The sequence below is a fragment of the Microcaecilia unicolor genome, chromosome 8 (assembly GCF_901765095.1).
Source record: "Microcaecilia unicolor chromosome 8, aMicUni1.1, whole genome shotgun sequence".
Taxonomy (NCBI): Eukaryota; Metazoa; Chordata; class Amphibia; order Gymnophiona; family Siphonopidae; genus Microcaecilia; species Microcaecilia unicolor.
The window spans coordinates 22,441,647-22,455,264 of record NC_044038.1 but is presented as its reverse complement, the minus strand read 5'-3'; the positions used below and the strand labels follow the sequence as shown (position 1 = coordinate 22,455,264).

General features: G+C 45.1%; 1 protein-coding gene across 1 annotated transcript in view; it reads right to left on the bottom strand.

The window, feature by feature from the left end:
- Nucleotides 1-548: 548 nt before the first annotated feature.
- Nucleotides 549-13,618, bottom strand: part of ADAP1 (ArfGAP with dual PH domains 1) — a 156,355-nt gene continuing 143,285 nt past the window's right edge. Inside the window, 4 exon segments of the mRNA XM_030211862.1 lie at nucleotides 549-1,961; nucleotides 2,779-3,007; nucleotides 7,367-7,438; nucleotides 11,141-11,203. Coding sequence (XP_030067722.1) covers nucleotides 1,933-1,961; nucleotides 2,779-3,007; nucleotides 7,367-7,438; nucleotides 11,141-11,203 — 393 coding nt within the window. The 3' untranslated portion in view covers nucleotides 549-1,932.

The window sequence follows — 13,618 nt, the reverse complement described above, 5'->3', positions numbered from 1 at the left end:
AGCGGGGGCCGGAGCCAGAGTGAGGGGGCACATTATAGCCCTCCCCGCCGCCGCCCCCCCTGCTGCCATCACCTACCTTTGCTGGCGGGGGATCCCAACCCCCGCCAGCCGAGGTCCACTTCCTCCTGCCGCTTTTAAGTTCTTCTTCGTCCTAGGCTCCGTCACTGTGTGCTGTTCAAAGAAGCTGGCGCTGCTACCTCAATCCACTTTCGGAGTCTGACGTTGCTGCACGTTGTATGTGCAGGACATCAGATTCACAGACTCTGTTTCTGTGAGTCTGATGTCCTGCACGTACAACGCGCAGCGACGTCAGACTCCGAAAGTGGATTGGTTGAGGTAGCAGCGCCAGCTTCTTTGAACAGCACGCAGTGACGGAGCCTAGGACGAAGAAGAACTTAAAAGCGGCAGGAGGAAGCGGACCTCGGCTGGCCGGGGTTGGGGTCCCCCCGCCAGCAAAGGTACATACGGCAACGGCGGGGGAGGGTTGGCGGCGGTAGGGGGGTCCAGGGCGAAATCTGCGGGGGCCCAGGCCCCTGTGGCCCCCACGCAGATACGCCCCTGCTTGATACAAGAAAAGAACAATCCCTCTCTGAGATCCCTGTGTGTACAGAGAATGACATCTCAGGCTTGGCAAGGATTTCCTATGAATTGTGAACACAGTAAAGGCATGTCAGTACCTCCAGAACACTGATTTTGGTATTTGGTATGAATGGGTCTCTTAATCAGTGAGGGATCATGGCTTTATCATGGTTCTCACTTGGGTATATGTTTATTAGATGTAACATACCACTTAACAATACAGTACCAAGTGGTTTACATACCACCATGGTTTCTGGGATCTTTTCTGAAAGCCTCTGGACAAGTTCACCGATACAGCTGTAATTTCAGTGCAGGTTTGTGAAAAGTGGCTAAGAAGCCTGAGTTTAGTATATCAGGCCGTAAATGTACCAGGATGGGGCGTACAAAAACCTAAATCGTATCTTCTGCCCTGTTCAGCAAAACCCATTTTCTAAACTTGTGTTCAGAGATAGGAAAGAACATGTGTCTGTATAAAATGTTAAGTAATTTAGCATATACAAATGTACCCAAAAGGTACAGTTATAATCTACCACTTTTATAAATGTCTCGCTTGGCTGAGGATTTGGCACACACCTGTTTTAGTGGTAGCTCAAAGTGAGTTGCCTTCAGGTACACTGGAATGCAATACAACCACCTCTGGTCATCTCCAGGGCATGTCCCTACCTTTTATGTGGGATGAGAGGTCCCAATGCCTGACTCGTTACAACCATTTTATAATTCGTTTTCCCAGTAATGATCACCATGCAATGAACTCTGCCTGCTCTGAAAGCAAGACGTTGTATAGCTGCTCTACAGTCACTTAAGCTCTGAAGGACCAATGTCCTACGACTGACATGAGATTATTGTTTGAAAACTCTTATCCGCCGGGCCTAGTGTTCTGTATGTACCACCAACTGCTGCACTGAGAAGATTCCATGAAGATTCATCCAAAGCTGGTGGAGAAGTAAGACTGGCTCAATATACCACATCTTCATTTCAAAAGATGAATGGAAGAAACACCGGCATGAGCTGGATTGCCAACAGATGGCACAATGAGGGTCCTGATACACATCGCTAGAAGCACAGACTACCATGCCCACAACATGCTCAGTCTCTATGGTAGTCGCTGAAATATTGTAGTGAGGAATTGTAGAACCATCCGTGAAAGTGTTGGCTACAAGTTCTTCAGTTCCACTGGAAGAGAGAGAGAGCCATGGCATTGCCACAAGGGCTCAGCAGCTTGGCCACCATTTTCCCTCTCCCTTTCTTGTCCATGAGTGATTCTGTTGTTGGTGTTTCCTTCAGTTTGTTTTTTATAGTTCAAAGAAAATCTTGTTGCTATGCAAATCAAAGTGGTTCCTTGGTTCCAAGCCCTTAGGGTTTATGTTTGAAGTGGGCTTCAACTGAAATGAAAAGGAGAAACAATGTTGAAGACTTGGTTTGACTTTGTTTTTGTTCTCTAAAGAACAAAAATGTTCTCAATGACTGATACTATATTGGAGAAACAGGCCAGATGCTTAAGACAAGATTCAATCTGCACAGACATCACATGAAAATAGCCGGTGCCAGTCAAGCCCCCACCCCTGTGGGCCAACACTTTACAAGACCAGAACACTGCACCAGTGATTTCACAGTAAGAATCCTGAAAGGTAACTTTAAAACAACACAGGAACGTAAAACCTTTGAAATAAGAATGATTGAATATTTTGACACACAACAAACAGAGAAACACAGCTTTATGGTTTATAATGGGTTAGAAAACCCAGATCCTTATTAAGTCCTGTTTATTTCTCTGTTTATTACCCTCCTCTCACCTACCAACACCCATTCTGTTAGAATATCAATGAAATGCTTTAATGTCCCCATGCATACCCCCACCCTCCCACTCTGTCAGACTGTCAAAGTAATGCTTTGATGTTTCTCTCATATATACTATCTGCTTATTTCCGATCTGAGGAAGAAGGGCAACCTTCGAAAGCTAATCAAGAAATGTATTAAGTTATGTCCAATAAAAAAGGTATCATCTTATTTTCTTTTCCATGTTTTATTTTGTTTGATTTCTATTGATAACCACAATGACTGATAACTCCTACTGGGCAGAAAAATATATATAACAAATGTAATTACAAGCATTACTCTTTAGTAAGGTATTTACCAATGGCTTTCATACGTTCACTGCACATTCTAGCTAAGAACTTGGTAGTCAGGGGCATTTCCCACCTGCGTATTCCTGAGGCAGCATGGGCCGGCTGATAACTTTTTGGAAAGCCCCAATCCAGCTCAGCTGTTCTTCTTCTGATTCACAGGCAAACAGGAACTTCCTCTCTGGAGTCACGATAGTGATTCCGTACTGCCAGTGAGTCCCCTGGGTTGTCGAGGGCAGTCCTCCCACCACCTTATAACCATGCTCTTTGCTTCCAATAAACACTTCACCCCTGGCAAAGGCATCCTGTGGGGGGAAACACAGCACTGTGTGGTTGACTTCTCATACAGGGCACCGCAAAAGCAGAGGACTGTGTGTCACTACGTAGAAGGAAACCAGCAGAAGAGCTAAGTAGACTGTTATCTTGACTTTCAGTTTTCATCAGCGACTCTATATACAGGTCTGTCCTCGATATTGCATTTCCACTTTGACTTAGAGTTAGGTGTGCAATTGCATTCCTCCTTATAGAATACCAGCAATTGCATGTGCATAACTTAATGAGGTACTTGGCACTTAATTGGCGGGGCTGGTGGTTGGGAGGCGGGGATAGTGCTGGGCAGACTTATTTGGTCTGTGCCAGAGTCGGTGGTAGGGAGGCGTGGCTGGTGATTGGGAGGCGGGGATAGTGCTGGGCAGACTTATACGGTCTGTGCCAGAGTCGGTGGTTGGGAGGCGTGGCTGGTGATTGGGAGGCGGGGATAGTGCTGGGCAGACTTGTACGGTCTGTGCCAGAGCCGGTGGTTGGGAGGCAGGGCTGGTGGTTGGGAGGTGAGGATAGTGCTGGGCAGACTTATATGGTCTGTGCCAGAGCTGGTGGTTGGGAGGAGGGGCTGGTGGTTGGGAGGCGGGGATAGTGCTGGGCAGACTTATACGGTCTGTGCCAGAGTCGGTGGTTGGGAGGCGTGGCTGGTGATTGGGAGGCGGGGATAGTGCTGGGCAGACTTACACGGTCTGTGCCAGAGTCGGTGGTTGGGAGGCGTGGCTGGTGATTGGGAGGCAGGGATAGTGCTGGGCAGACTTATATGGTCTGTGCCAGAGCTGGTGGTTGGGAGGAGGGGCTGGTGGTTGGGAGGCGGGGATAGTGCTAGGCAGACTTATACGGTCTGTGCCCTGAAGAGCACAGGTACAAATCAAAGTAGGGTATACACAAAAAGCAGCAAATATGAGTTATCTTGTTGGGCAGACTGGATGGACCGTGCAGGTCTTTTTCTGCCGTCATCTACTATGTTACTATGTTACTTTTATTCTTCTCAATTGTACTTCCATTATACTTGTTTTAATCATTGCCCTTCCTTTTTTTTATATTTAATGTTTAAGAATGTTCTGTAAAAGAAAAAAGTGGAAAAACACAACTTCAAGAGATCAATCCGAGACAAGGGGTGAGATGCTCCAGGAAAGCTTTATTAGGGACCCTACACGGTCCGTGTTTCGGCTTTTAAAAAAGCCTTCATCAGGGGTCTATAAAATAACATAACACATATATAATTAAATTAAAATCAAATCAAATATATAACAACAAATATAAAAAACCTAATATAAAAACACGTAATATAAAAAATTCTTAATATAAATCATTCTTAATATAAATCAAATCCTCTGACTTAGAATTTTAAATATTAACTAAATCAATACAAGTACTATTACCCCTGATGAAGGCTTTTTTAAAAGCCGAAACACGGACCGTGTAGGGTCCCTAATAAAGCTTTCCTGGAGCATCTCACCCCTTGTCTCGGATTGATCTCTTGAAGTTGTGTTTTTCCACTTTTTTCTTTTTTGTTGAACTTTTGTGGAAACTTCGAACCCCTTTTGTTTCTAAGAATGTTCTGTTCCACACATACATATCTATATTTTAATTTTTTTTTTTTCTTTGTTGTTATTGGTACTCTTAATACTTGATTAACATTTATTTTTCTTAGATTTTTATTACATTGTATTAACTGTATCCATTTGAGAATAAGTTGTTTACGTCATCTTCATCCATCATCTTTTACGTATTCTCATATGGAATGTATGACGTGCTTAATTTTGCCCATCTGATTTATTTGATTTCATTATTTATTTATTTGTTGCATTTGTATCCCACATTTTCCCACCTATTTGCAGGCTCAATGTGGCTTACAATGTTCCATCATGGCATTTGCCATTCCAGAGTAAAAGATACAATTGGTATTACATAAAGAACATGGATAACGAATAAAATTAATAAAATTAAAATTAATTATATTATTTTATCACCATATTTGATTCTTTACATGTACTTATGTATTTTATATGATTTAATCCTTTTGTGTTTTATATGCGTATTTGGTGTTTTTTTTTTAATTTTTATATACATGTCCTATTTTTAGACCCCTGATGCAGGCTTTATGCCAAAACACAGTACTGTGTCGGGTTTTGAAGAATAAAGAATTTGTACATTACAACCCTCGTCCTCTGGTGTTTTATGGAAGAGCCCTGCTAGCTTCACTACTCCTTCTGCTGTGACTTCTCATACCAACAGTGTGCTAATCAAACCAGACAGGCAACCCATCCCCCTCTCTACGCCAGCTCCCACCTCCTTCCACCTTTCCAAGACATGAGCGATACATGTGTTATTTTTGATGGCTGCTAATTTATTGGTGCGAAGTAACAGACCCTGCTTGCTTTTTGTTTTTTTTTACAATCCTACTAATAGTGGTTTGCAGTGTCTTCCAGGTTTAACTCTTCTAATGGAGGAAACCATTAAAAAACAATTGATGTAAGCGTAGAACGGAGAGCACGAATTACCAAGTGCAATATTTGGCCCTTAACTGCATAATGGGGCCCTTTTACAATGCCGCAGTAGAGCTACCGTGGCACTGTTGCATGCCAACTTGGCACGTCTGTCGCCCCCACCGCGTGCCATTTCTGGTGCGTTGTAAAAAATATTGTACGCAAGGGGCTTACCTGGTGGTTAGCACAGGAGCCCTCTCCACCTCCCAAACAGGTGTCGGTATGGGCTCCCCCTCGGAAATGGCCGCGTGGCAAGTGTTCACTTACCGTACAATACAACCATTTCCTTTTTTTTTTTTGCCTTTTACCCGCTCGGTGCACTGATGCTACTGCAGGACCCCTTTTACCGCAGCTTGGTAAAAGGGTCCCAAGGTGAACTGCATAAGAGAGAACTGCTTTTTACGCAGCCCAATTCATGCAGTTATCATATGGGCTTAAGGGGTGAACCAACTTGTTTAAGAAGGCCTACCCTCCCCCAGGACCCAAATTAACTTTCTTCTTCCTGCGACACAGCAAAACTATGGACCATATTGGACTTTTATCACCACCCCCTCTTGATTTCTTTCTTGCTTTTATTTATGTTTCTTATATGGCTAATACTATATTGTGTATTTGTATTTTACCGAACCGGAGCCTGCCTCTACGGTATTGTGTAAGCCACATCGAGCCTGCAACTAAGTGGGAAAATGTTGGGGTATAAATGTGTTAAATAAATAAATACTGGCCCTTAACATTATAAGTGCCGACTCCGCCCCCAGAATACCCACAAGTTAGCTGGTTTCGGCACGGGTACTAACTGCAAAAACTCAGTGGCACTAACCGGTTAAGGGGTCCTACGCGTAGGGCCTATGGTAGGCTCTATGCATGTGCGAGGCACATCCAAATGAGACTACCATCAGACCAGCTGTACACAGCCTTGAATGAATGTCTTCAAAACAGTGGCGTAGCTACATGGGGCCGGGGGCCCCCGTAGATTTGGCCCTGGACCCCCCTGCCAATGACCTCTCTCGACCTCCCCTCCCGCCGCCAACCCTCCCCCGCCGTCACCGTGGGCTACTTTTGCTGGCGGGGGACCCCAATCCCCGCCAGCCGAGGAGGTCCTCTTCTTCCCGCGAAGGCTTCATTCTGTTTCTGACGTCTGTTTCTGTGAGTCTGACGTCCTGCACATACAACGTGCAGGACGTCAGAAACGGAACGAAGCCTTCGCGGGAAGAAGAGGACCTCAGCTGGCGGGGATTGGGGTCCCCCACCAGCAAAGGTAGGCGACGGCAGGGGAGGGTTGGCGGCGGGAGGGGGGTCGGGAGGGTCGTCGGCAGGGGTCGTCAAAGTTGGCGGCGGCGGTGGCGGGGGGGGGGGTCAGCAATGGCGGGGGTAGCTGCGGTCGATAATGGCTGGGGGGGGGGGGCTGGCACCGCTGAGGGGGGGGGGCTAAAATGTGCCCCCTTACCTCAGGTTCTGGACCCCCATCCCGCCGAAGTCTGGCTACGCCCCTGCTTCAAAAAGGCGGTAAATAAATCCTACTGAATAAATAAATGGCCAGGAGCCTCTCCAAGCCATTTAAATCGCTGACTGATAAATGAAAAGTAAGCTTTATTCAGACAGCATGAAAACGGCTACTGTTACGGCCATTACGGTTTTCTGATGGTCCCTTTAAGTAATTGTGCACTGTCGGCACAATGCAGGACTCGGCTGCACCAATATGCACGATAGGCAGGTCACAGGTGATCAGCTTGCTGTCTGTACCAGTGCAAAGAAATTAATAAAACTACAGCAAATCATAAGAGCATTGCATTGACGACAACCCCTGGCACCAAAATACTTCACTGAGCTGTCACCATTAACTAAATGTCTTACCAGAGGATCTTTGAAATACATCAGCCTCCTGTCATCTATTGTGAACCATCTTTTCTTAAAACCTTCTGTGTGCTAAAGTAAAAAAAAAAAAAGACAAACAGTAAGATTAATAAAAAGTTTTTTAAAATTACGATTGAAGGTCTGGCCTAACTAGAAATACCGAGATACAGAGCATGCAATAATCAATATTTTCATAGTTAAAGGGGCCCTTTTATTAAAGGCCATTAAGCCCTTAACGCACGTTTCCCGTGAGCAAACAGGCTACCGCAGAAATGCATTAAAGTGTTTTGCGGTATTCTGCCTGCTTCTGCCCGGTAACCCGAGTGTTATTAATTTAAAAAATATATATTTTCCAGAGGAGGGGGGGGGGGGGTGTCATGGGTAGAGAGTAGGCATTTCTGTATTATCTGGGTAGCGTCCTATCAGAATAACACTCAGTTAATGCAGAAACACTTAGCGCATCCTAAATAGAAACCAGTGAGTGTTCCCGTGCTAATGTTTTGCAGGTACGGCACACTAATGGAAACATTAGCACATGACCTGCAAATTAAAAAAAATAAAAAGCTCTAAAAAAGTACCGTGTTAAATCTGGGTTTAGCGTGTGAGGACCATATTCTCCTTAATACACATAAGTCTGAGCTTAACATATGGGTGTGGGGACTATATTCTCCTTAATATACATAAATCTGAGTTTAACATACGGGTGTGGGGATTATATTCTCCTTAATACACAGAAATCTGAACTTAATATACAAGTGCGGGGACCATATGCTCCTTAATACATAAGTCTGAGCTTAACATACGGGTGTGGGAACCATATTCCCCTTAATAGACATAATTCTGGGATTAATATATGAGTGTGGGGACCATATGCTCCTTAATACACATAAATCTGAGTTTAACATACGGGTGTGGAGACCATATTCTCCTTAAAACACATAAGTCTGAGGTTAACATATGGGTGTGCGGACCATATTACTACTACTACTACTACTTAACATTTCTAAAGCGCTACTAGGGTTACGCAGCGCTGTACAATTTAACATGGAAGGACAGTCCCTGCTCAAGGAGTTTACAATCTAAAAGACAGGTGTACAATTTAAAGACAATCTAGACAATCTAAAGACAATCTAGACAATCTAAAGACAAGTGTAGAGTCCGTCTGATAGGGCATACTATATTTCACGAAAGGTTAGGTGCCGAAAGCAGCCTTGAAGAGGTGAGTTTTAAGCAGAGATTTGAAGATGGGTAGGGAGGGGGCTTGGCATAGGGGTTGAGGAAGATTGTTCCAAGCATAGGGTGAGGCAAGGCAGAATGAGCGGAGCCTGGAGTTGGCAGTGATGGAGAAGGGAACTGATAGGAGGGATTTGTCTTGTGAGCGAAGGTTACGGGCGGGAACATAGGGGGAGATGAGGGTAGAGAGGTAGTGAGGAGCCGCAGACCGGGTGCATTTGTAGGTAAGGAGGAGAATCTTGAATTGTATGCGGTATCTGATCGGAAGCCAGTGAAGTGACCTGAGGAGAGGAGTGATGTGAGTATATTGGTTCTGGCGGAATATAAGATTGAAGGGGGGATAGATGGCTAAGTGGGAGGCCGGTGAGGAGTAAGTTGCAGTAGTCAAGGCGAGAGGTAATGAGAGCGTGGACGAGAGTTTGTGTGGTGTGCTCAGATAGGAAAGGGCGAATTTTGCTGATGTTGAAAAGGAAGAAGCGACAGGTCTTGGCAGTCTGTTGGATATGCGCAGAGAAGGAGAGGGAGGAATCGAAGATGACTCCGAGGTTGCGGGCAGATGGGACGGGGTGGATGAGGGTGTTATCAACTGAGATAGAGAGTGGAGGAAGAGGAGAAGTGGGTTTAGGTGGAAAGACGAGGAGCTCGGTTTTGGACATGTTCAGCTTCAGGTGGCGGTTGGACATCCAGGCAGCAATGTCAGATAAGCAGGCCGATACCTTGGCCTGGGTCTCCGTGGTGATGTCTGGTGTGGAGAGATATAGCTGGGTGTCATCAGCATAAAGATGATACTGAAAACCATGAGATGAGATCAGTGAGCCTAGGGAGGAGGTGTAGATTGAGAAGAGAAGGGGTCCAAGGACAGATCCCTGGGGAACTCCAACAGATAATACACATAAATCTGAGCTTAATATACGGTTGTGGGGACCATATTCTCCTTAATACGCATAATTCTGGGCTTAACATACGGGTGTGCGGACATTATTTTCTCCTTAATACACATAAGTCTGAGCTTAACATACAAGTGTAGGGACCATATTCTCCTTAATACACATAAATCTGAGCTTAACATACAGGTTTGGGGACCATATTCTCCTTAATACAAATAAGTCTGAGCTTAGCATACGGGTGTGGGGATTATATTCTCCTTAATACGTATAAATGTTGAGTTTTAATGCGGCACCTTTCGAGGGTGTTCCCACTATTTTTATTGTGGTTTGTGCGTTAACATTCCCATTGGCACGTGTACCTGCTGAGAGTTAACACAGGACCACTTACTGCCCCCTATTTAACTCCGTTAGCTACTTGGCATGCGCTAAATGTAACACGCTAGCTGGTTAATGCTTCCACGCCCACTCTCAACATATGCCACGCCCCCTGATGGGAAACAAAATCTGAAAAATGCAGTAAAACGTGGAAACAGGTCCACTACCACAAAACCCCTTAACACATTCATATGGTAGCCTGTTTGCACACATTATCCGCATGTCAATGGCTTAAACACCCTTTAATTACAGGGCCCCTAAGTTAGTGCAATAAAAAGGTCTCACCTATGGCCTGGTTGTTGACTCTTATTTTGATATATCTGTTCTGTCCTCCGACAGCCTTGCACTAGTTTATAACGTGATCCTAAAATGTGTGTGATGCTTTTACTGTTATTCTCAGTTCTAAGGACTATCATTGCTGCAGTTTCTCACTGCAGAGATACATGAGCAATGTACTGTGAGTAATGTAGTTCACAGGCAGTGCAACCACACTTGCTTGGCTGTGTAAGAACTGTTACTATTGGTTGTGAGGCTGCCCAGACCTCTTCTCTCTCTCTCTCTGCCAAGCTTGGCTCTTTTGTTTTCCTGCTATCGTTTCCTGGTCATTCTCACTATCTCTGTCCTGGGAGGTCAGACAGGTATGACCTTTCCCTCCAATCGAGAGCCGTCCTCTAGGACCACCCCTTGCCACCCTATGGCAGGCTCTGTCCCCGTTGGTCTCTATCTGCTCCTCCCTGAACCCACGTGAAGCCTCAACACCTCTTTGTCCCTTCATGCCATGAGGCTTTCCCCCACCTAGCCAGAGACATGGAGCTTGTACCATCTTATTCCAGACAGCTCTGTCCTGCTGAAACTCCCTGTAACGAACCTGGTTTTTTTACCTTGAAAATATCTCCTCTCTAATGAGATATTGCACATTCCAGTCACCCAGCTTTGGACCATTCCTACCTGTTCACCTATCCTTCCCCCCTTCAATATATCTACTTCTCTTCAGATCTCCACCCCCAACAGCTTTCAAATTGAGGAGTCTCTGTGTCCTGGAGCAGCACCTCTGAACATCTATCTGTGAGTAAATTATCTGTGATTTATTAAATAAAAGAGACTTCATAAAATAATAGAGACTTCGGGTGATTGGTGTGCCAAGGTTTTATACTCCAAGGCATTGAGGCCTCAAGTTAACAAGCCTCAAGGGCCGAAACAATATCCAAATGGACTAACATGACAATTACAATTCTCTGCTGAAGAGACGTTTTTAGAAATAAATGAGGTGCTCACCCACCTTTGGTCCAGTCTTTTCCATGTACCCTTCCATGGCATAGTTTCTAGTAAGCTTTGGCACCAGCTAGAAGGGTTGAAAAGAAGAAAAATAGAAAAAGGAATTGTTAGAAGAACAGTAGAAATGTTCAGTACTACACTGCCTTACATAGTAACATAGTAGATGATGGCAGAAAAAGACCTGCACGGTCCATCCAGTCTGCCCAACAAGACAAACATATGTGTAAACCTTACCTTGATTTGTACCTGCCTTATTCAGGGCACAGACCGTACAAGTCTGCGCAGCAGTACTTCCCGCCTCCCAACCACCAGTCCCGCCTCCAATCACCATCTTTTATTTCCCCGTGTGATCTACTTCCTTGTTTTCCTGTTGTTTTTTGTAGTTCTTTTCCTTTTTTAAAATTTGTTATATTGTATTGTAAACTGCTGTATACTGCTAGTCGGTCTTAGAGGTAAAGCAAATCCTAATAAACTATAAGGGTAATGGACCTGATATATCATCTCTCTGTGGTACAACCAAAGCAGTTTATATATTCTATGCAGGTACTTCCTTATCCCTAGTGGGTTCCTAGGCAGTAGGTGCACTGGAGGAGTTGGGGTATCTTTGCAGATGTCTTGTATTGTGAAGCCAGGAGGGAGAAGAGTGGTCACTTTCCCAGCAACATGACAATCCCTGGGTTGAAAAAAATAATAATGGGTGTCATTTGAAATTTTGGGGGACAAATAAGGGGCCCCCACCTGGTATAAGGAGTGATGGAGGATTTGGGACAGAGACATGAACTGTCTGGAGTTCAGATTCAAGTGGTACCTCCTTATGCTTAGCTCCAGTTTCCTTAAGCCACTAAGTAACTCAGACTGTAAGCTCTTTGGGGAAGGGAATTATCATACTTGAATGCTTGAATGCCTTGAATATTAGTTCCAGCACTGTAGAGGTTAACATTGCCCTCTTCTCCTGTTCTTTGACAGTACAGATTTTGTGGAAAAGTCTGGTAGAGCAGTCGGTTCTCAAACCTGTCCTAGGGGACCACCAGTCAGCCAGGTTTTTTTCAGGACCCCCCCCCCCCCGCTGACCTGGTGAGTAGAAGACCAAACTTGGGGATCGAACCAGGGACTTTCTGCATAGCAGCACACAGAGCGGCCATGGAAATGACAGGTGAACCAGAGATGGCATCATTAAGGGTTTGGAATGGATTATTCTCAATAGGGGGTTGATGGCAGAAATTTCTCCTGCCCCATAAAGATAGCAGAATTATCTTTCATGAAGAGAGGCTGAATGACACTTTGTGACGGGTGCCCTGACATAGGACACTGGATCACGTGATGGTTCGTTGGAAAGAAAAGTTACTTTAAACTTTGGTGTGTGACATTTCTTAAGTTGGTGTTGTTATATTAGGGGTTGTTTTGGGGTTCTCTGCTTGGGTTGGGGAGGGCAGATTGGGAATACTGGAGGTTAACTCTTCAACGATGGACTGGGGTCATAAGAGACCAGACGCCGGGTCATTTCAGTGTCTGTTTAACATATGGTTTAAAGTAGGGTTGGGGGGGGGGAGGAGGTGATCTTGCAAACAACTGTTAAATTTGAAGGAAATGAGGGTAATGAGGGGGGAAGATTCAGAAGTTTTCTCACAAAACAAAACTGGGATCATGATTTTTGCTGTGTGATGTTTTCACTTATTACTCTGTTCTGTTTGATTGCTGTTTTGTAATCGATTCATGCTTTTGTCTAGATTTGTTGCTTAGTTATTAGATGTTGGATTTGTTTGATCCACAGCACAGATTCATGAAAGCAGCATGAAATGAAAAGCCCTTCAGGGAGCACAGTGGGAACCAGCTGCTCTATTCTGTATTTGCGCATTTATAGTCTACCTGAATCCAGGGCCACCAAGACATAAAGCTGGGCCCGAGGCAAACACTGTGTCCCCTCCGCCTGTAAGCTGCTGCCACCCCACCCCCGCCTGCTCACTGCCACCATGGCGCCACCCCCTCACCCGGTGCAATATCTCTCTAGCAGTGTTCCTATGGGCTGCCGGCAACATAAAAAAAGAAGCAGCTTACCTTTGACTGGCCTCCGAAGTGTTTCCTCTGCTGTGTGTCCTGCCTGTGCGGACACAGGAAGTTGTGTCAGAGGAGGCGGGACAAACCAGAGGGAACACGTCCGAAGCCAGTGGGAAGGTACAGGGTAGCCTGCAGGAACACTGCCGAGGGGAGGAGGGAAAGACGAGAGAGATACTGAACCGGGCGCGGGGAGAATTTAATGCTTATGGCCAGGATCCTGGGCCCCCCTTGGAGGCTGGGCCCGGGGGAATCTTGCCCTCCCCTGCCCTCCCTCTTGGCGGCCCTGCCTGAACCAAGCAGATTATAAAACAACATATATAATTAAAGTAACATAATAACCACATAAAACATAACACACAACAAAATTAAACCATATTGCTCTCTTAAAAAACAAAGAGTATCAAGATAGAACACAACACTCACAAAT